This window comes from Lingula anatina, chromosome 3 (assembly GCF_051362555.1).
Source record: "Lingula anatina isolate TDL-2025a chromosome 3, LinAna3.0, whole genome shotgun sequence".
Lineage (NCBI taxonomy): Eukaryota > Metazoa > Brachiopoda > Lingulata > Lingulida > Lingulidae > Lingula > Lingula anatina.
Window position 1 is genome coordinate 23,840,353 of NC_141769.1, and position 24,870 is coordinate 23,865,222.

The following is a 24,870-nucleotide window of genomic DNA, read 5'->3' on the forward strand; positions in this document are numbered from 1 at the left end:
CAACAAGACTTTAAAATTGCTGGGAAAAGCCATGTCAGCAGTCAAGTACACATTGGGGATAAAAAAAGAGTCCAGTGAAGATGTTAATTATTCAGCTGCAGAGAAATCCAAAAAATCTTAAATGATGTCATTTTGTGATCATTTTAAAACAAATTGTTTGGACAATATAAGTACTAGTACAATGTATGAAATGCACGTTCTTTTGCAACTTAGATATGTTACAATAACAGTATTTTATAGTTAGTATTTTATATTGTTTTTAGTAATGTTTAATGATTGATTGATGAACATTTTAGTTGTACTGTAACTTGAAGAAAAAAGATGTGGGGTGGGCTGCTATTGCTTCAGGGGTGTTGGAAGGCCATCTTTATTGTAATATAATTCCTATTTTTGTTATACATTAGCAGTAGAATTCCCATTTTTTCTGAGGTTCTATTACACCCATTTTTTTGGCTAGTCATTATTGTGTTAAAACTTTTTTGTCTATTTGACTCACTAGTCCCACCGTTTATTGTTTAGTTGAAGTGAAACATGCACCTCTCCTCCACTAACTAGTACACTGATGACATTGTTATGGATATGTTTGTCCACATGCTTCTTTCAGTGTCTTTAAATTTTTCTTTTCTATGGACCACTTTATGTCTGAGTTTAGAAGAGTTAAGCTGATCACATTAAAAACTGACACTGGTGGTACCCAAAATCATGCATGTTTCGAAGTTTAAGGCTGTATTCCCAGAGCTTTTAGATCGATCTATCCCCGCGGGGAGTCTCACTAGATTACTGTCAGATAATCCTGCTTAAATGTCCGTCCCGCCTACTATAAGCTGTAAGGGGGTAATTAACTTTCGTGACCGCCCAGCTGACAGCTATTTAGCGTGAACCCCCAGGGAGTTAGGTCGATCTATAGTAGATCGATCTAATCTCTGGAAATGTGGTCAAAGAGAAATCAAAATATTGTGATAGCCAAAAAGAAAAAAGTGCTTTGGTGTGACTTACCTGAATGGTGACATATGCAGATCATTCTTGATTTTATTTTGAAATGCAGTTTCCAAATGGACTTTTTAAATGTCAAAATGCTTTTTTCTGTCTAAAGCACCAGAGTTCTTTTAAAATGAAGGCTGCATGTATTTTAACACTCACTTATGGCTGGTGATTTTCCTATCATGGTATTTCTCAAGGCCATCGGGCATGCTCACTGACAAACCATGAAAGTCTACTCCTGTTTGTAATTCTGTAAAATTATATGAGCTCTTTGGTGTCATGAAAAAAGAAGGATTGTCTACTTTGTTTTACGACGATCTCAGTGGCTTCTCGATTGTTGTGCACACAATGAATCTTTTGCCATCATGACTTTTCAGTTCAAGACTTTACAAGGATAATTTTTTACAGAGAAGAAAGTGAGAAATTAAAGAAAGAGAAATGACACGCAATGCCTTTTGTATTAAATTTTTTTCACTGTGACAAAGCATTTTTTAGAGATATGACAGAATTTTATAATGGGGATGGTTGTCACCATTCAATATAAAGGAGGATGCCTTGCATTATGCATAGGTCTAGAATTTTAATTGAAATTGGTAAATTTTGGGGAGAGTCATTTGGGTGGATTAATATTTGTTTTGACCTCTTGTGACCTCGTTCAGAATCAGACCACCTTAGGGAGTATTTTGAACCCATTGTTTTGCTGTCTGGTAGTATTGTGATGTCTGCATACATGGCTGTCCTTGCCATTGCTTCATGTCATAAAGGGGAACAGGACATCAATATTTTGCAGCATCCTGCCATTCAAGAACTAATGAAAAAATCTCTGTAATATCACGATTTTAGATATCCTCTTTCTGTAATAAAGGGAATGACTGAATACCACAAATAAATTATTTGAAAGAACTGCAACCTGTTGGTTGAAGAAGTATTGTGATAACGTGTTCTTTAAACTGACGCCTTCATTTTGTGTTTGATAGCAAAGAAATAAGTCTGTAAATAATTTTATACCCTTACTATTTACCTAAATGTATTTGCCAGTGAGAAGTGATAAGTAATAGATATTACACGGGTCAGTTAAGTGTTTGAGATAAACATAAGTGCCAAGCAGAAGTGGATGCCATGTACATTTTGCCGATGGTTGGTGTATTTGACTTCTACTGCAATCGAAATCAAGAACAAAATCTCCAAAACTGGAACACCTCACATTTTTTTGTGGGATATGCTCGTATGCTAAATATGCAGCACATTTTGGTCTCCCGTTCTTGACATCTGCCATTGTATTAAAGTACTTGCACCCTGGTGATTATCACATGTACTTGTAAGAGTGGACAAACATGGACCTTTAGAAGGTCAGACCCCCTATATATGAGGTGGTCAGCTGAGCCAAGTTTACCACTTGAACTGAAGTGACCGTCGATTACAATCACATACGTAATTGTGTACCTGTTCAGAGGCCTGTCTAGAGTATTGAATGCTATAGGTAGGAGAGTTGTTCTTCAATATTTTTATGATTTAGTTCAAGTTAGCCAACTTTTTTTTCTCTTTTTTTGTTTATTTTATTATATTTTATAACATGTTATAATTTTATTAAATTTGTATAGAACAAGCTATGTAGTTCTGAATGTTGGATGGAGAAAGAGGCTAACATGGCGTGAGTACTTCAATACAGCATATGAAGAGAAAGGCACGGAGTGGAGGGTGGGAGTAGAAATAAAAGTGTAATAAAAACACTATCTCTATTTAAAAATCAATGTTACAATTGGTAAGAGGACTGGTTTTCAGCTAACGAAAGGCTAGCATCAGAAGTTCTGGAGTTCCATTAAAAAAAAACAAATTGGTCTTAATTTTTAGACAAAAGGTTTGGCCTCCTTCAGGTCAAAATAAATCCATGTAGTGATCCACTTGATTACACAAATAATTGTTTCTGAATTGAATCTTATTGTAAGTTCTAAGTTTTTAATTTTTAAGGGCACCCTCCTAATGAAGATGGTAACAGGTTCATTTCATTTGTATCACTCAAAATCATAAGATTAAAAGCTGGAGCCTGTCTGAATGCCATTAAGAAACTCTCTGGCTTTCATAAATGTTTCCCTTCCGCTTATATATTTTTATAAAATATGTCATGTCTGATGTCCCTGACAGGTTGTTAAGACTTGTTTAATGGTGTTTGGCATGGGATATATCAGTACTACGTAGTTATGTTTTCGGCTCACACTAGAATATAAACTTGACTTCATGTGCTATAAAAGTTTTGAGTCAAAATTACATATATAGTCATTACTGTACATGAACCCACTGTCATTCCGTCCTTTGTATATTGCAGCTTTCTTATTTAGATTATTTGATAACAGAGGCACAGTTCAGCTTTTTAATTGCTGGGACTTAAATACAGGTTATCTTTTAAAATATGCTTCTTCAGTAGGTCTTCTAAATACTAACAGTAAGAATATCTTGTGTGTCTGTTCTTCTAGTTTCAAATGCTACCCAGTCACTGTCTGATTCACCCTCTTTGCCATATTTCTACTTGACAAAAAGAATTTATGTTTTAATTTTTATTTACTGTTTGGTAAAATGCAAAGTAAATGCAAAAAATTGCATAATCATATTATATTTACTATATTATTGCACTTTTTTGTAGTATTTTTGTTTAGTTTGAAATTAAATGAGGATTTTTATACTGAGAAAATGTAGAGTATGGTACTGGTTTTATTGGATACAATTATTTTTTCAGTCTCTTAAGATGCTCAATTCTGTTCTGCTAAGATCATAACCAGTCTTTTCTAACACAATCCTGTTGTGACAAAATCACATCCGTTGTTTTTTCAAAAACAGTCTTGTTTTGAGAAAATCATAACCAATGTCTTTTCTAACACAATCCCTTTGTGATAAAATCACACCCAATGATATTTTGTAACACAAGAGATTTGAATATATATATATATATATATATATATATATATATATATATATATATATATATGCAGTGTGAACCAGTATTTCATGAACTGTTGCTATGCAGCTGAGAAAAACTTTGTACGGATGCAATTATAACATTTGATGATTAACCAGAAAACCAGTGTTTTTATACCTGCTGTAGGATTTCTTGGCCCTAGGTTGAAAGTGGACCATTCTGTATCGAAGGCCCCATCCAGAATGATGATCCAAGTATGATGATCTGCCAACTAAATAAGGCCGACCACACCTCAAAAGAAATGCCGCATTCCGAATGGTCTCCCCACTTCCAGACACGCCATGGCTGCAGGAGCCCAGCAATTAAACCTCAGAACCGAGAATAAATCCGTTTCATGGTGTGTGTGGAGGTGGGGAGACCATGTGGAATCAGCAGCATCGCTTTTGAATTGTGGTCGGCCATATTGAGTTGGTGGATCAGTAAGTACTCGGATCAACTATTCTGAATGGGGCCAAATTAGCACTCATGTTTTCATATGGTCAGTGCCAAAGATGGTAATGAAATTCTGGTCCTTGATTACATGACTGATGTGTCAATGTGAGTTTTAGAATTTGGCATGAAGAGTTTCTCAGGGGCAAAAGCATTTTGTCAGTTTAAAAATGTTGTTCTTAATTTAACCATCTTTACATAAGAAACCTTGATTATACAGTGAAAAAGCTGGGTCAAAGAATAGTCAAACAAATGTATGAATAAGTGCTTGTTGAACATTCCATGACATATATATATATATATATATATATATATAGGGATATTTTAAAAGGGTTCTATCAGCTATAATCTAGGCCAGGGGAAGAACAGTAAAATTTGACATATTTTCAAACAATGCAAACAAAAATTGATAAAGGTTTGTTTTTTTAAGCAAACAGAACAAGGCTAAGAGGCAGCAAACAATAGAGCTGTAAGTGTTTTAAAAAGTGTTTCCATATGAATGTCTCTATGCATATTTTGTGAATGTACAGGAGTGTGTGTGTATGTGTGTGCATGTGGGTTCGTTTGTATGAATGCTCATTTCAATGGAAAGGGGTTCTACTAGGTGCTTGTGTCTGGACTGTGAAGTGGATCTTCTTATATAACACGGATGATGTCACTCAGTGTGACATTGGAGAATGATGATAACGATGAATGGTGAGGAGAAGGGGGTATAATATCTTGATTCAAATTATGGATGGGTTGGTTTAATCGGAAAAAGTGAGTGAGGGATGATGAACATTGGTGTAATAGTGGGTGCCGGTAGAACAGCTGGTTTGGGGCAGTGTAGTAAAGAAGCAATGGTGAAATATGATGAGTAGCACGTTTATTATGTAATTATCACGCAACATAAGGGCAACTGAACTGGAAGGTCAGACTGACATTTTGTGTCTGAAAAATCTGGGTAAATAAGCTTATCTGTTTACTAAAATTGGCTCCTGAAAATGTTCTAAATTAGGACGTCATACATCACAACTGATTTTGCCATTTGAATGCGGTATTTGCATTGTCTTGGAAAGAGAATTGAGAGAGTCAAAAGATGCAAGACTACTTTATGTTTGCTTTTGCTTCAATCAGCTCTCTTTGTAGGAAAAAGAGAATACTCCTGTAGTCTAAGTGTCTTGTGCAAAGGGGATTGTCGATAATGTGTTATCATATATATTATATATGCTTGATCTAGTGTTGGAATCCTTACTTGAGCTTTATTGCTGATTGTCAATCCTGATCAGGTGTGCTCCATACACAATAAAGAGATTTGAAATTAAAAAATTATTGCCACTCACCAGAAATGAATTATGAAAGGAGTGAAACTCTGAGAAGAAGGTAGGTGGTTTGTAACAGAAATGATGATTATTTCATTCTTTCTGTGATACTGTGAGAGAATGTGTGTACAGCTATTGAGAAGGCGATACATAAGTTATGTCTTGTTTCACCTCTTGTGCTCGTGCTTGTGTAATGTCTATATACTTGAACACAGTTGTATGAATGACCTTCAGCAAAATGTGAGAAAATGTTCCTCTTAGTCACAAGAGGGATTCTGCAGCTGATCACTGGGGCCATTCAGAAAAGAAGATCCAAGTATCAACTGGTCCAAGGATCAAATATGACGAACACTGCAGGGGCACTGCATGGCTCCATTGTATTTCCTCTGCCAAAAAGAGGCTATCATGTTTTTATTAGCGTTGGTTCAAATGTGGACAAGATATCTCTAAAAGTTCTTCATAAATTGTTATGCAATAATCAGGATAGACAGTTTTATTTGGAAGGGAAGAAATGGCAACAATTTCATTGAATTCAGGTCTCTTGATATTTTCAACTATTTATTTTATTAGATTTTTCATGTTGCCTCTGTGGAAGTCTGCACCTGGAGTTCTCTCCATTCTTTATGTGGCCAAAATCTAGGATAAGCAAGTGAAAGATGTGTTTAAACTTGCCAGGGTGACACATTGTATTTATGTATTTCACAATAGAAATTATATTGCATTTTTCACTGACTTTGATTCAGATAAGATATCTACAATATATTTAGAATTTACTTCTTTTATCACTGTCAGTGTAAACAATGATTGTTTTCACTTTGGAGTCTGTAGGTCGCAGCCGTTGAATTTTTGTTTGTCATGTAACTAAAATGTTTTTTGTTTTTCCCTTTTTTTGTGGAGGGGGGATGGAGGAGAGCTGGTTAATTAATTGCAAAATAATGATATGTTTTTTTTTTTTTTTTTTTTTTTTTGCTGAGTTGCATAGAAATCCTTTCCAGAAAAGTTTCACTAGCTGTGTTCTGCACTCAAAGTTGTTCAAGATAATATTTCCAGTCTGAGACAAAAATTAATATGATTTGAAGCTGTTCAACATGTTTCTGAAGGGACCCAGAATGTTTTTTTGGTGTTGGAAAGGTAAGGGGCATCTTATTACCCTCTAACTAACCTCGGTATTCTTGTTAAATATATAGTGTGAAACTTCTAAATGGCAGGGTGGATAGGCTTTAATTTACACTAATGTCTCAAATGTTGATGTTTCAGGATATTTTACTAGAAGCAACTAAGGCTTCATTTAGAATAGGGGACTAACTAGTCCGAGGGTCAAACATGGCTGACCCACTTTAATACTTCTCCGCTGGATAGCTATTCAGTGTCTATTAGCAGATTAGATAGCAAGCTTTGTAGTGGGTCGCCATATTTGACCCTTGGACTAGTTAGTTCCCTATTCTGAATAGGGCCTAAAACAAACAGCTTTCAGTATTGTGTAACTGTAGACAATGTGTTATGAATAACTGTGGTTACCCAGGCTTTTTTTGGTGTAGCCAAATATCCGTTTTTATGCTAGGTCAATGCTAGGTTATCAAGAAGCACTAGCAGATGATCTGTGGATTAACTGATCTGCAGACTAAATATGGTCGACCCCACTTAAAAGCAAACTGCCTAATCCCCTGATGGTCTCCCAGCCTCTACACAGTCCCATAAACATTATATATTACTCAGAGGTTTAATAGCCAACTCTGCAGGAATGGCGTGTGTGGAGGCAGGGAGGCCATCAGAGGATTAAAGGGGATTGCTTTTAAGTGGCTTCAACATATTTAAGGCCATTCAGAATAGATGATCAGAGTACTAACTGATCTGCCTACAAAATATGGCCGACTACACTGTAAAAGTGATGCTGCTGATTTCCGATGGTCTCGGCTCCGAGGTTTAATTGCTAGGCTCCTGCAGCAACGGCGCATGTAGAGGCAGGGAGACCACCATGGAATATTGGCCCCATCCCTTTTGAAGTGTGGTCGGCCATATTTAGTTGGCTGATCAGTTAGTACTCTGATTATCTATTCTGAATAGCCCCTTTGATCCCCAGAACAAAGGTTAGTCTGTAGTTCAGTTTGTTCTGAAGGCGCTCATAAGTTACTGTTTCCTTAGATAAGAAATTATCCCCTTTTCATTAAGTTTTTATAGGTTGTTTGATCCTTAGACGTTACTGCGCATAATAAGTTACTTTCTGGAATGTCCTAATTTAAGCAACTAAACTAATAGCACATTTTTTTTAAGTGGCAAGTTAATTTCTTGACTCATACTATAATAACAGATAGGCCCTGTCACTTAGAAAGACACTACCAGCCTGTGGCTGTTGGGCAGGGGACTGAGGAAGACAAAAACGGCCCCAACATTGTTAATCACAATTCCATTGAAGCAAATAAATAAATCCATCTTTCATTGTACATCTTGGCTGTTTTGAAATTTATTTGCTGATTGTTATTGGTATTTTTCTTCAGAGTTGGATATTGAAGCAGAACTCAACAATATATATATATATATATATATATATATATATATATATATATATATATATATATATATATATTATATTTCCATTTGTAGGCCTGCTCATGAAGTATGATTTAAACAACAACGAGGAATCTATTGATAAACATTTCTTTTTGTCTTTCTGGATACCTGTCTGTCAATCATCTGCAAATGTACTTTTATGTACAATATACAAGATCCAGATCGGGTGACACAGAACAAGTGTGAAAGTGGACGTTGATGTTGATTTTGCATGATGGTGTCAGCACAATGAGAAATCAAACTGTTCCTCATACATAACAATAAGTAGTTTAGAAATATGTTTTTTTTAACAGGCACATCACTTCGTTTACTAGGGCTTAGTTTTTTTACGGATTAATATTTTTGTTTTCTTTTCCGTTAGTATTTGTTTATAAGTATTTAATGACAAATATAAAATACTAGAGTAATTGTCAAAGGTGTTATTTGTAATTGGCAAATAACAAGTGCACCTCATTTATGAATAGTTCTTTCTTTTATGATTATGTAAAGGGATTTCAGTTAGTACTCAAAGTAAACATCAGAAGAAAATGGTAGGGATTCATTATGCAAATCTAAATATCAATGACAATGATCATGTAAATAATTAAGCAATTTTATTTTTAATGAGTCAGGTGTTATTGTACATATTGCAACCCTTCTTCTAATATGTGGATCTTATTTGGTCTTGTCTCTTTTTCTCCTTTCTCTCCATACCCCAGTAGACACTACTTCATTCCCTGTTCAAATTCTCTCTTTCCATTTTGATATCAAGATTCCTTTTAATTTCATCCCATTCCCCTTCTTTTCTTCCATATATAATTAGCCTTTTCCACTCTAGCTGGAATTACGAAATAATATAGATAATTACTTGCCAATAGAACATGGTAAGTTTTTTTCAGCCAATTCGCAATGAGTTTGGAGTTTTCTTTTTTGGTGTGGGGGATTGGGGGGGGGGGAGGCTAGATGAAACAATATTATTCTGATGTGGCTCAAGCCCTCTTACCTCTGTTCTTTCATTTCTCCTCCCTTCTGTGAAGCCCCTCTGTTGTTGGTACGTATGTCATAAGGTGAAGTAGCAGAAATTGTCCTGAGCGGTATGCTGAGCCATGGTTTCCCTTCTCCCAACTGATGGCCACAGTCATGCAATGAGGGGGAACCGTAAAAACTAAAATATCAGAATAAAAATTTTAATACAGGAAGTGTATCTGTAAGAGAAATATGAAAATAAAGTGAAGACCGTGATTTCATTGATGACATAGAGTAGAGTCTGTTTGCTCCTAGTGCCTGATTTGACTAAAAATTTCATTGTCAAAACTTATAATCTGCGAATAGTTACCCATTGTCAAAGGTGCGCCAATATTAACCAATGGAGCACGGATAGCGGGGTGCATTTAAGGTTGTTTATGGTATCACTGTGTTCATTTCTATTTTAACAATGGAGGCGTACTATCCCAGTTACGGCTCTTGCTTCAGTTATTATCCAAGTGATGTTAGTCAAGCTTATCATCCCGTGGAAATATACTGTATGTATTTCATTTTGTACTACTGTACCATATTTTTATTGTTTTATAAAGTTGTTGCATTCTTTACGGGGGTGTTGGATCAAGGCGTAGGAGTAGGCTCATCTATGTTGAAAGAGCTAGAAAAAAGATGAAATGAACCAGGGTCAGAATTTTAATCAATAGCAAAGCGCTTGCTATACAACATTCTTTTCGGTGCTGTTTTATGTTTGTTGAATTGATTAGTTATTTGAAGAGATCTTGTTATGGAATATGACTTGCCTCAATAGCAACTTGTATTTTGGATAATTGTAAGTAGTATCTGTGTCATTTTGGGGTAATATATTTTTTATTGTTTGCATTTTATGTAAAGACACTTGAAATTTCTATGTCTGTTCTGATCAATAATTAGGCTTGTCTATGTCCTTGCTGTAGTCATCACTGTCCAAAACACTTGTTCACCTTGGATCTTCTAAAAAAAGTGTTTTTGCTTTATTTCAAATAAACTAAGTGGTTTGTGTTTTCCAAAAGGACTGAGTTTTAAAAAAGTCAGCGTGATTGGAGTTTTTTTTTACGTGCATCCTTTTGAAATTCAGCTTGATCAGATATTTTTTACCATCTTAATTGATTTTTTTGCACTTTTAATGCATGCATTTTCAAATTGATGATGTTCACTCCATCAGTGCCAAATAACATTTTGTTTTTCTTCCAATTTGTTCAATGCCTTTGCCCAGGAAAGTTGCCACGATCAGACTATCTTTACAATTTCTTTCTTTTTATATATTTTTTCTGATTTATTTTCTTTTTTGTATCTGCATAAACGTCAACTCTGCACATGCTACATGCTTCAACTAAATCAATAAATTCACTTGAGATTTCTTTAGGCTGCTTTTCAAATTTTTTACATGAAGTAGACCAACTTAATGAAAAGGCTTGAATTTTGATTGAAAAAGTTGTATAGTAAAAAAAGAGATTAAATTGATATCAAGATCTTTCGAGAACTTAGCAAGTTAAACATAATGGCTGTACTGATTGATATTTTGAGAAAACTTTACAAATACATTTTGTCACATGAATATGACAGGGGTGAACTTTGAATATAATCTCAAACTGTGACTAGCTTAGGGTGCTTTCAGAACAAGGTGAGCCGCGAACTAATAGATCTGCAAGTAGGCAGGGAGATCAAAAGGGAATTATACAACATTGCTTCTAAGGGGGGTTGGCCATATTTGATCCACAGACCAGTTACTTCCTGGATCATCTGTTGTGAATGGGGCCTTAGATAATCTGGGCAACTAGATTTGGATAAAAAAAATAATTGCACAAGTAAGAGCCAGCCTGTAACAGGGAAGTTCAAGAAGAAGCAAGCACTTTGTCTGCCTTAGCTGAGTGTCTGTCATGGTGTTATATATATATATGTTAGAGAGAGCACAGTGTGGTTATGTAGTATGTGCTGTGAATTCTTGGTAATACTTATGCCCTGTGCTCTATGCCAAGGTAATATCATAAGTGTATGCAGTGTTCATTCCATGTAAAAGTACATAGGGAATCCTTACCAGTAACTTTTTAGTTGGCTTTTAAAACACAGAGCAATATTGTATATTAACATACAGGTTTTTCAAACCGGAAATGATCAAGACAAAAATAATAATTGTAATAATGATGAATGAATGAATATATAAATGAATATTTAAAATGGTGTACAGCATTACCATATCTTTGTATCCAGAAATTTAAAGGAAAAAAATATTATTATAATTTTTTTTTGTGGGGGGGCATGAAAATAGATGACATTTGATATGTGAAAAAGACATCACATCATGGTAAATTAAGAATTGATAATGGTGCTTTGACAGTCACGGTAGGTGAAGCAGCTTGCTAATACAGGCTCTGTGGAGATCGATGATATGTCACCAAAGGCTGGCTTGTAGTTGAACGTCGTAACGTGCGCATGTCTGAACATTGCTCTTCGCTCTCTGCGTTCACGGCTGTCTGCGCTCACAGACACTAGACAGTGTGAACTTTAATCTTACGTCATGTTGTAAACATCCTGAATAAGTGAGATGCTGAATATGGGATGCTATCGCTGACTTCTGTCTGGCTTAGTGCCTGTAAACAGTTCCGTGCCTTATCTGATGTAACAGCTGGCTACATAATGACATTATTTCATGTAGCAAATTCTATTTCTTCTTCATTGTTATAATATTAATCACAATGTTTTTTTTTTATTAAAGACATATATTCCTAAGTTATTCCCTAATTTTCTTCATTTTTTTCATCCTGTCTTAACATATTTTCAACATTTTTCATTCATTTGAAAGGAAGGTTTTCATATAGCAATTTATAGGGTAGATTTATCATACCTTGGCAGTGAATTATTTATGTGAAAATTAATTATATTGGAAAGCAGTTATGTCATCATGGTGGCAGACGGTAGTTTTTACGGAGATGACAAAGGTTGACGGTTCTTCAAAAAATAATTGTGTATGGCAAAATTAAAGGATATAAGGGAAATTTTTTTGGTAGTCATAGCATTAGTTTGTCATTCTCTGCATTAGATTGGAGTTATTTTGGCTTTGTGTAAGTTAAAAAACTTTAATGAAAAGGAACATGATTTACATGTTAAATAATCACATTGTTATGGTTTGTCTTCGTGCTGACATGCATGATTATTACACAAGACAAACTAGCAAAATGCAGTAACCCAGCTATATAAGTTCAGCCAGGTACTGTAGTCAGTTAAAATATCCTGTCCATTTGGCATCCTATTGCATAATTGCTGTGGATTGTTGACCCCATGACTGTGGCTTGTAAAGGGCACTGCAGGTCAACTTTGTTTGGACATCTAGGATGATAAAGTAGATTGCTGAAGTTGTTAGTAATCCATTTGAAGTATTATTAACATACTTTATCTTAATGATACAATACTTCCATATCAGCTCTCGATAAAGGTACCAGATCTTGGGGCCCATTCAGATTCAGACATTGTACCATCTAGGTCGGTCCAACTCTGCGGGGGATTCTCTCTAAGTGCAATCAGTGGCATCAGCTTAATTGCCTGGCAGCTGGGGGGTAATTAAGTCGAGTAACTAAGTCGAGTGCTCAAAGCTAATTGTTTATCATGATTAAATTAGGAAAGTGCTAGCTCAGTTCATTGTGTGTTTTGTGAATTGTTCTTTGAATTATGTTGCATTAAACATACTTTTTCAACAGTTATCTTAGCATTCTTTTTCCACCTTTTCAAAAAATTTAATAAATAAATGAATAAATAAATGTAATCAAAAATAAATTAAATGAAAAATTAAATAAAAATAAAGGAAATAAAGGGATCAAAATTAATAAATGAAAAATGTGAGATTTTGCTTATTTTTAGTTATGAATTGTTTAAATTACACTCCCTGTCTTTTTCTTAATCCCTTAAATGTGTTCTTACAGACTTGGATAAATATTTGGAATTTTTTTGTTTTTCACAATTGCAACTGCCATTTCTGTTGTTAACTTTGCTAACAAGACATTCTTGTTTGTATTTTAGCCACCTCTGTCAGTATGGATGACTTCAACTTCAACCATGATGTCAAGGGTCCCATAGCCGAGCTGTGTCCAGTTTGTGGAGACAAAGTATCCGGGTACCACTATGGTCTTCTTACCTGTGAAAGTTGTAAAGGTAGGATATGAAAAAGAATTGCTGTGGTCTTACCTATATGAAAGTGAAGGCACAATGGCTATCATCTTAGATGATTTAAAAAGAAATGGCAGTAAATGACTTCATAGGCCGTATTCCCAACAGCAGACAAACTAGAACGCAGATCAAATATGGCCGACCCACTTGAATGCTTGTTGCATAATCCCCGCGGGAAATCTATTCAGTGTCGGGGATTAGACAGCAAGCTTTTAAGTGGGTTGCCATATTTAATCCATCGAGTAGTTAGTTTGTTGTTGTTAATGCTGCTATATTAGACAAGAAAACACATGGTGATACCAGAACAAGTGGTGAATACGGAGCCAATAAATTATTTCAGAAATAGATTAGATAGCCACTGGGGTATGCAAGAGGTGCTCTACCATTGTAATGCAGAGTTTAAGACTCTTGAGTACAGGAAGTCACAAAAACCTTATATTGCAAAGTTGAGATTCTTACAAAGAGGATGTGCCAGGACAAATCGTAAGTAAGAGATAGGGTTGTTTATGCACAGGAAATGTTGTCTTAGAAAGCAATGCAAAAGTGACATAAAAACATGGTAAATACTGTCGCTACAATCTTCCTCTTATTTCTAATGTACTAGTACTCATATAATCACCAGCTTCTCTGTACAGTATTCTACTCAATGCTAGGAGGAGGTGTGTTAGTCTGTTATCTGAGTCCCGCTGAGTTAGTGCGCACTAACTTATTTTCATGGACTACATTTGTCATGTTGTATTTGGATTCACCTCAGACAATTAAGTTAGCGAGGAGCACGGAAATGAATCGGGCTGTTACTCAGTATCCTTCTTAGTGTGAGGCCCTTTTAACGTCAAGTGGTATACTGTTTAGACTGGGTATTACTTTAAAAATAGTAATAATACCAAGAACCGCTTAACATCCATGTCTCAACTTTCATAAGTTTCTTCCTGTGTCTTGACACTTCTCAGTAAAATAGCGATCTGCTGGTGTCTTGTGTTATCGCGCGGATTACATGTTGAGTCACGTGACAACCACATCTGAGATGTCATTGGTCTATTACAGAGTAGTGGGAGGAGTGACCCTAGGGTTCACACAACGATTTATTTCAACTGTGAGCCACATTGCTTGGTCCAGGAAGCGACTCCAAATTCCTTGCATATAAATTAGATGATTTCATAATCTTTATTAAAGAACCATCTAAATGGAGCCCATCTGCTCCACATCACCGTAGCACTGGATCACGTTTGATTGGTACATTGGGAGATTGTAAAAGGATTCAGATTCAGATTCTTTATAATAATAATAATAATAATAATAATAATAATAATAATAATAATCTTTATTAGTTCTAGCACAATTTTACAAAGGCTATGACCAAACAATTACATAGGTACCATATTGAAATAGGTTAATACTTAGCGTGTATACTTAAATGTAAATTCTGTTATATAGAATTGATGAACACCTTCACATACAAGGTACAATCAATGACATCACAGGAATCTGTAACTATCAAAAGGAAGTGAAATTCTCTATAGTCTAGCAGAATTACATGTTTGGGACCTGAGAAATTGGAGCGATGCCATAAACTTTACATTTGGTGTGAAAAGGGAGCACTACTAGTACTTAGTTGTTCATTTTGGCCTTATCAAGCAACAGTTGAACTGTAACTGGTAGCTGGTTGATTCAAGGGAGAAGACTTTAATATTCTTTGTAATTCCTGAGTGGGTAGTCAGTGTAATGAGTGATGGATACGGGACAAATCAAAGGTAACAAGCACTCTACAATGTTACAGTGTAATGAACCTTTTACATATACCTATGACAAATGTCCTAAACTTATATAATTTTGTACGCTTAATTCAAGCGTGGGCTCGAAATAGGACATCACGTTTTAGACTAACTTGGTGGAGAACGCAATCCAAAGATTCCACGGTTCGTGTCAGATTTACGTAAGGTCGCGCGAAGAAAACCCAAATCCACATAATGACCAGTTAAATGATTTATTTGTTGATGCTCGGTAACTACATATTCTAAATGAAGTCTCCAACTCTTAACTCGTCAGCTCCGTACTCCGTCGCTTCCAATCTCCTCCTCTGCTGCTTCCTTCTACATGACTCCCCAATCTCTCTCAAGGTATTGCTTATATCCTTATTCCTTATCTACATGTATAGTCCATGACGCAAACTTTAACTACCTTTAATTGTATAATTAATTTCTTTACCTCGGCGTCATACACAGAGACTGCCGCATTACTCAAGAGCTATTAGACTACAAGACATTACGTCATACGACTTCGTATGATCTTTATGTCGGACCCGACAACAGAGACATTCTGTAACAATTTGAGTATGAGGCCAAAATATCAGCTCTGGCTATTTCGACTAACATGTCAATTGCCAGGGAAACATCAGCATTGGCAGTTGCCAAAGAATCATCAATGAAAGACAATGTCAAAAGGTCGTAATATGAATTTTAAAACTATTGTTTTGAAGGTTTAGTTATGTCTCAAGGATCAAATTAAAAAACAATATGCCTAATATTGTGGTATGTTTGGTGTGCACAGTGTTGAATAATAATTATTTAAAATAATTAAGTAAGTACAGTTTAGCAAGGGATGTACTGTTGTTATGATTTGCGAACAATCATGATCCCATGGTTTTAAATTCTAATTTAGTATTTTCACCAGTTGCCTAAAAGGATAACCACTGTTCATTTTGGCCAAAAAATGAATTTTCCAGGGGTTAACAACAATTCCCCATACTTACCAATGGTTAATGAATCCATTTCTACATTCAGAGTTAGTCCTTTTTTTTTTTTTCAAAAGTTTTTGGTAATAAATCTCTTAAGAGATTACTACAGAGTATTGCCATCTATGGAGGTCACGTGGTCAGATGACAAGCACAGATTTCAGAATAATTGCTATAACTGCCATTTTTGTGGTTTAATAGAATGTATTATAGGCTCTATTCCCATAGATTTTAGATCGATCTATCCCCGCGGGGAGTCTCACTAGATTACTTTCAGATAATCCGACTTAAATGTCCGTCCCGCCTACTACAAGCTGTAACGGGGTAATTAACTTTCGTGTCCGCCCGGCTGACAGCTATTTAGCGTGAACCCCCAGGGAGTTAGGTCGATCTAAAGTAGGTCGATCTAATCTATGGAAATGGGGTGATATTTTTATGAGTTGTTTACAATGTATTTATTATAAAATATGGATTTCTTACAAAGAGTTGTTATCCCTTTTTATTCCTTTTTGAAATTATAATTTCTATAAATATGAAAAAATTGCTATCCTTTCAGTCATATTGTGGAAAGATTTCATTTGGCTAGTAAGAAACAAAAATGTGCTTGTGTGGCCTTAAGATGAACCACGCGCTAGTAACATGTGAAATAGTTCATGGGGTTGATTGATTAAAAAACTGTGACAGCAATAAAGGTAAATGAAGAGGAAAAAATATCATATTGACAAAGAAGCTTGCCTGGCCGATTAAGGCAACACACAGCTCGTACATGTGACAAAAGAGAGCTAGTAGTGTGTTTTATCATGATTCCAGGATTTTTTCCTAGCTAACTCGAGCCAAGTAGATCCCTCACACAACAATTTGCAAGTGTCACAACATGTGATAATATGTGTCCTGAAGGCATCCAGTGCATGCAAGGGCTTAATGTAGTGAAAAAAAATGTATTCTAGTCTCCTTGAAATTAAAGCAAATTTCTCATTGTTTCGGATATTTATGCTGTTAATTTCTAACTTTTTACTGTGACGAATGAAATTATCTGCTCATCCGAATTACAAGAGTAGCCCAAAAATGAGAAGTGAAGAATGGAAAAAAACAGTTCACAGTTCATGTAAGTTTGTTGACAATTTTGGTCATGGTAGACCTTGGTGATTCAGGGGAAAGTGTTGGCATTTTCAGGAAAATTCATTTTTGCCACCATTTTGTTAATATTAATATGCCTGTTATTGTGAGTCTGGGACATTTTTTAAAAAAGTGTCAGATAAAAACCCATGATTTAAACTCCTAGGCCTTTGATATTCAATCTTTTATTTCAAAATGTGTCAGTGGAAGTGTATTACAGCCCACCATGGAGTACAGATGCTCAAGACAGTTTTAATAAAAACCTGCTATTAATTCATGAAGTTAGAGTTAAGGCCGGTGATAGGGTTAAATACGCTTAAAATCATGTTTTTGAGTTTTTTGTGTGTTTATATTAATCAAAAAAGTATCTAACGTTAGATGTAATAATTTTTATGAATTTGCATTGCAAAATGCGTCTTTTGATGAGTTTTTCAACCGGCACGCGCCCCAGTCAGGCTGACAACTAAGCCACGCCTCTGTTACTAAGGGCCGTTGCCATGAGGGGGTCGGAGCACAGTTAATGAGTTATAAGCCGATTACGTGTGCGGTAATAGGTCATAAGATTTACATCAGCTTAGCAGCGAAGAAGTCTAGCTAGTACACTATGGGGAAGAGAAAAGTTCGTGTTAAAAGTCCCTTTCCAGAGGAAAGAAGCAAAATTTTGAGAGTAAGGCCTATGCGTGGCGGTTGGGGGAAACCGGCCCTATTTGTTCAGTCGGATGACTGATTTCTGTATACCTAATAAATTGGTGAAAGAGTTAATCGAAACGTCTAAATTAATTGACAAATGAAAGAAAAATCGATAAATACATAAATAAAAAAAGCTAAAAAAAGGATACTTTTAGCCTAGCCTTTAATTTTTGCGATATATATCGTCGAGCGTATCTGCGACACGTTACGAAACCGGAAATGATTGTTGGTCGCCGTTTGCAAAAGGTAAATCTAATGTTGACAAAATAAATTTTTATTCTCCAAGATATGATATCATGGAGCTTGAGAGAGACGCGAAAAATTGTGATTTGAATGGCCAAACAAGAGAAATCCAAGCAAAGGTTGACAGCATGATTAAAACAATAAAAATAAAAACGCATGTTAGCGGCTTTGCATTTTGCGATATTTGGAGAAAAACAATTTCAAAATCACTGATCAAGCGGGAAGAAAGAGTTCAAGTGTCCAAAAATGAAAATCACAAAAAGACCCCGAGAATAGTCAAGGCTAGCAGGTAAAAAGCAAATAGGGTCTAAGTGTCATGTGTGTAAAAATAAAATATTTATTCAAAAGCCTTCTCTCAGCCACTTTTACCGCTGAATCTTGTGCAGCTGAGCGTCTCCCCTTTATCTTAGCTGGCATTTTGAGCGAGACCGCTCTGAAGTAATCACTGGATTTTTCCGTTGATCTGACGACTACCAAGTGCCGTGCAAAATAATCCTGCAGCGTTACCCGTCAAAAAACTTGTATCAACACAAGTGACGGACACTTGCGCTCGACACAGTTTTATCTGATCACTTTGCCGATAACAAAGAAGGAATCTCTCAGGTAAAATTACTCGATTGCCGAGGAAGAGCCATTGAAACGTTCAAATGCAACTTCACACCTCTTAATTGCGGCTAAACGTAATCGCCTTTGTTAGCGCTTCCTTCTACATATCCTTGACACCCTACGGGGCATCACTAGGCTAGGGCCCTCTCCAGAGCTGTCAATCAAAATGGCGGCACGCTTACATGCCTAACGAGTGGTCGGAAAATGTAACAAAAGCACGATTTTCTGCCCCTTCAAAGCACCCAAACAAAATATTTTTAGATGACAATAAGCAATGGTTCCATCTGATCGTATAACCGATAACAGGTAAATTTGCCAGCTAAGCATTTGACTAATAAGCCCTGTTAACCAACCTGTGAACGTTTTTGGCTGTTTTAACAGCTTTCTATATTGACGAGATAAGTGAATCGCTGCCAAGTATATCTCACTATCTGAGCAACCTATCGTTACAAAAGTTGCACCTATTGTTGTTAGGAATGTGGACTACAGCATGATATCAGGGGTTTAAGAGGAAATTGTTTGTTTGAAAGTTATTGCCTTTTGAAGTGAATAACCCATTGAAATATGGGCTGATTTAACGTAAAAGATGATAAAATCAAAAGTAAATAGTTTAAGACAATTCCCTGGTACCCCGCTGTAGTGCTTTCACCCAGCTTTATGAGGCCTTTTGAATCACTTGAATAGCTGTCTTGGTTATAGAGAAAATCCCAATACCGAAAACGGCATTTTTCCCCTCAAATTGGCGCCAGAGCGTCATCCGTTGGACACTGTACTTAATCCCCGTCTTTAATTGGCCTTTTGGGAAGTTTGTTTTAATTTTTTATAAAAACTTATAAGCCCAGGGCTTTGTTTCTATGACTTTGGTCCTTTTACTATCACTGGCCTTAAGTCTATTTAAACTTAGTTACATTGGACATATTTTTTAATGAAATGTTGTTAATTAGTTTTAAAGGGTTTATAATAGGAGATACATGTTTCTAGAAATAGATTTACTTTGTCAGTAGACTACCAGAGCATGTGTGTTTTCTGTGGAAACCTTATTATCAATTAATTTTCTACCGTTTTACAATAATGATATGAAATGAAGCAGTTCAGTTATTTTCTTAAGCAGGCTAAGCTTGCAGATAGAACCAGTCATTGTTATTGAACACATCCATCATTATAGTTTAAATACTATAAAATTCTGGGTTTATGAACAGTATTGGCTTTGTGCTCAATTGCTCAATTGTTCTTTGCAGGTTTTTTCAAGCGCACAGTCCAGAATAAAAAAGTCTACTCTTGCGTAGATGACCAAAGCTGCCACATAGACAAAAGTCAGAGGAAACGCTGTCCATATTGTAGATTTCAGAAATGCTTACTAGTTGGAATGAAGCTAGAAGGTACTGTTTCAGCATGACTTCTGTCAGATTTTAACATGTTGAAGTGGCAGAATGCCACAGTAAAAGATCGCATGCTGCTCAATTAAACCAACTCTAGATACTCACATGAATAACTAATAAAAGATTAAAGATCTTACCTGCATAAAATATTTCTGGGAAATTCCTGGTGCATCTCATCTTTCAATTTTTCTTAAAAAGAAATATGATGAAAGAAAAATGAGATGTCTGAAAATGGGCACAGGTCATGTTTATAACATTTTTAACATTCAGCATTGTTGTCAAGTGTCACTTGGAGATTACACCTAAATGTCCTCCATTTTATCAAATGGTTCATCTACATGGATTTTTTAGAGTTCCATATTTCTAAAAATATCTGAAATATTTATTTTTAATTACAATTTAATTTAAGTAGTTTCCTACTCTTGTTAATGTTCACCCACAGTCAGCTTATCTTTTCAAGAATCTAGTCTTTTTTTTTGTGCAATTGCACTTGCCCAGCATCCATGCTCCAAATTTAATTTTCCTCTATCCATTACCTTTTTAAAAAAATCAAAATAGCAGATGCAATCCTCCAACTCTTACCCAAAATGGGCTATTGTGCAGCCGAAAGAATTACTGAGAATGGCCATATTGCAGTTTTAGGCATGCTCAAGCAAAGAACATACATTTTTTAATAATATTTAATAATAATCTTCAATTTAACTTTATAGCTGTACGGGAGGACAGAATGAGAGGAGGAAGAAATAAATTCGGACCTATGTATAAACGAGACCGTGCCATGAAGCAGCAACAGGTCCGGCAACGCAGTGGTTCTCTCAATTCCTGCCAGTTAGCAATAAATGACAGCTTGGCATTGTACGACCAAGACCAAAGTCGCGACCAGGTTAGCCCCATAATGCTAAATATGAATGGTGGCCAAGTTGGTCCGAAGGGAGAGATGGACTCCACGGGCATTTTCATGGCAGACTCTTCCAAAGGAATGGCTTCTTTTCCCTCCTCTCAGTATTCTCCTGGACTTCTATCACATCCTGTTGCCCACAGTCATGTAGAGATGGCGCCACAGGTGCAAGTCCCACACCTTAACCAGCAATCCCAACCACCACAACAACAGCAGCAGCAACGACAACACCAGCATCAACAGCAACAACAACAACAGCGTCAGCAACAACAGCAGCAACAACAGCGTCAGCCACAACAGCAGCAATATTTACCACAACTGCCTCAGCTAATGAAAGATTTACAAAAAATTGAAGCAGAGAGAGATAGAACAAAGGAGAATAAAGTAATTAACTTTCTTCTGGATCAGATCCCAAAGGTTGCTTCTGGGGATGTCCAGCCTTTGTTGATGATTCTGTGCAAGCTGGCAGATCAGATGCTGTTTTTATTAGTGGACTGGGCCAGGGCAGCTCTTTTCTTCAAAGACTTAAAGGTACGCTAGGCACAATTATGTGCTATAAGACTGAAAAAAAAAACTGTTCATCCCTTAAATATATCACTTTACCTGACATTCATGTTGGCCAAAGGTTGTATTGTATAAGTGTAAGAAATTAAAAAAAGTGCAGTGACGATTTGTTGGACTGAGGAACACTGAATTTATGGTTACTGGGTCTCTTTGTTTGATGCCATGAAACACCTTATTTGATTAGATTTGTCTGCTTGTTGTTTTTTTAGAAAAGTCTTGAAAATGTCAGGAGTTATTTCTGATGTTTTATGAGATTCAAAATAAAAAGATGCACACATTTCTTTGTTGTAACATGAATACCTGGCATCTTCATCTTTTCTCGATAATTGATCAGTAGTACTAAAAATTCCTACAAGACACAAAATCAGCTAGGGTTGCACCTGTGGTCGTTCTTAGAATATATTGTTTTGCAGATTTTCTGTTAGAGATGTTTTGGCCACAAATATGCAAAAAAAATGTGATTGAAATTATAGGAGCAGTGGATCTGGATAAGAAAGGTGTTGAGTGGTAGTTGTTTTAGCACCTTAAAACTGGGCTTTCACATATAGACAATGCATGTGTGTAGTTTGTGTAATTTTCTCAACTTTATTGCGCATAGTAAACCTTTGTGATTGGGAGAAAATTTTTGGAAAATGAATTTTTTGCTGCATTAAGGTCTAACAGGTATTGTTTTCTTTGAACATTGTGATTATGCACTGTGCTCGCTTCTACAAATTACAGATTAAAAAAAAAACATTTTGCTATTAGTGCAGCTGCTTATGTTATATATATACTATTTCAGGTTGAAGATCAGATGAAGCTGCTTCAGAACTCGTGGAGTGAGCTGTTGATTATGGACTTCCTTTTTAAACAAATGAAAAACAAAAGTTGGCCATCTGATATAGTACTGGTAAGATAGCATGCCATCCCTCATGGGTTATGTATTGGTTTTAGTGTCTTTGATTCCCTGCATTTGGTTATGAACCATTTTTGTGCAGTAGCTTTAATCTTATTGTATTCACATTAGTTTATTGTTAAGACAGAGCATCTAATGCAGAATTTTTTAGGGGTGAGGGTGGGGGCAGCACAGTAGACACTTCACCCCTAATCATAAAGTGCACCATCTGCCCCTCCCCCAATACAAATAAAGGGGGAGGGGACAAAACGTAGCAATTGTATCTATATATTATAGTAAAATTGTACTGTTTTTAAGCAATGCAATATTATATGCTTGTTCCCTCTTCCTTAGCAAAATTCTGGATATACATGTAACTTAAAAAAAAAAAACTGTACATTTTGGCTAGAAACCTCATCCTTTTCCCCACCCCCTTGAAATCCCACCACAGTCCTCCTCAGAGCATATCACACAGACTATATAACTCCGGAGGGGGGATAAAAGGTGTTATTTTTAAGGTGTTCAAGCTCTCTTCATTTTGCTCACACACACAGAATGTGGATATATAAAGACATTTTTCCTTGTCATTTCAGCCAACAGGGCAACTGCTAAGGGCAGAGTATATGAACTCCCTCGATGTAGTAGATATCAAGAACCGGCTGTCAGATCTAGTCAAAAAGTTCCAGGAGCTGAAACTGGATCACAATGAATACCTGTGTCTTAAATACCTGTTATTGCTCAATCCAGGTAAGCCAGGCAAACTGATTACATTTAGCGAGAGTCCCCACAGAGATGGATTAATTTATATAGACAGGTAGTTTCAATGGGAATGAGCCCGTTGAATGATCTTTTGCACAACCCAAAAGAAAAGTGTTAAATGACAGAACATATAAGAAGTGGAACACTTGAGTAAAAACAGATTAAATTTGTTTTGCAAGGAAATGTGATTGCTTGGAGGTAATATTTGGCAAAATATGCCCAGGACTCATTAAAATGCCATTTCGTGGGCTTTCATATGTAATGACAGGTTTTCATATATCAGGTATTTGACATCCTTTCTTAGTAAAGATATTGATATCACTGTTGAAAAACTGCATTTTAAAATAGCAGAGTGAATTGATTATATTGGAATTTAAATTCCCCATCAGTGAACTGATCGATGTACACCACAACATCAATTAGAGATCAGCTGGAAAATTTGTGTATAGTAATTTTTGAAGTTTAAAGCTTTGTATAGTTTTTTTTATATATTTAATTGATAATCTTTGTGTATTCCTGCTTAAATGTTGAATTTTGTACCACCCTTTGTCAATTTATGATTTTCATTGTACTATTTTTTGGGGGAATTTTTAAATTTATCAAAAGCTTTTACCTTCTTTTTATTTTTGAGTGCTGTATTTTAGAAAGAATAAAGCATTTTATATTTATTTTCTCCAAAACTTTGATTATAAGATATTTCAAGTTTTAATAGTTCACCTTTGTCTGTTATAGATGTAAACGGTGTCTTGGAGCAGCGTTATGTCGAACAATGCCAAGAGCGGATTAACGCAACCCTTTTGGAGTACAGTATGCTGTTTAACCCAGACTTTAAGGATAAATTTGGACAGTTATTGCTGCGAATGTCTGAGATACGATTGTTGAGTATACGGGTTGAGGAATATCTGTACTATCGACACCTTCATGGGGATGTACCAGAACAGACTCTGTTAATGGAGATGTTACATGCCAAGAGGAAATGAATGGTTGTTTGAAATAGGAAATTGGCTTGCTCCTGTGCAGAAAAATGGAAAGAGGAAGATATCGTTGGTGAAACTGTGATATGCGTGATTGTGATGAAATGTTATCACATCTAGTAGCATTAGGACATGAATAATTGTGCAGCATGTTTGTGTACGTCTCATCTTTGTCTCTTACTTTCTTTCTCTTTCTCTCCCTCTCTCTCTCTAGCTCTCTTTCTCTCAATGGTTGTGTCAGAAAAAAAGACCTGGCCAGTTTTGGAGAGATAAGAAGACATTTGGCTTAACAGATAAGCCAAGTGGCTTTCAATAAAATAAGGAGTGGAAACATGGCATTTGATTTTCTTTTTGCTGATCATCTCCCCGTATAATTTTTCTAATTCTCTAATGGAGACTCTTCCAAATAAAAAGTATGTTTTGCAGAATTAAAAGTAATGACATAAATTGTAATTGGAATGAACAAAACATGAGTGTTGCCGCATGCTGCTGTTGCATCTGACTTTAGGTGGGGAATACCTTGCTTCTGGGTGTAAGGCTCATTCATTATGTTTATCTTACATCCAAAATTAAGAAGTAGATTCAATGTCATCTCTTTTCAAATCAAGTTTGCCTATGTATTGAGAAGA

At 35.9% G+C, this 24,870-nt stretch overlaps 1 protein-coding gene across 2 annotated transcripts in view; it reads left to right on the forward strand.

Annotated features, from left to right (window-relative positions):
- Positions 1–24,576, forward strand: part of LOC106157619 (nuclear receptor subfamily 5 group A member 2) — a 34,009-nt gene extending 9,433 nt beyond the window's left edge. For both annotated transcript variants that reach the window (XM_013533337.2, XM_087008850.1), the window contains 6 exons: positions 13,261–13,392; positions 20,032–20,172; positions 20,883–21,601; positions 22,416–22,523; positions 23,102–23,255; positions 24,000–24,576. In XM_013533337.2, the coding sequence (XP_013388791.2) occupies positions 13,261–13,392; positions 20,032–20,172; positions 20,883–21,601; positions 22,416–22,523; positions 23,102–23,255; positions 24,000–24,247 (1,502 nt within the window). In that variant the 3' untranslated portion in view covers positions 24,248–24,576. The remainder of the gene's footprint in view (positions 1–13,260; positions 13,393–20,031; positions 20,173–20,882; positions 21,602–22,415; positions 22,524–23,101; positions 23,256–23,999) is intronic.
- Positions 24,577–24,870: the final 294 nt, after the last annotated feature.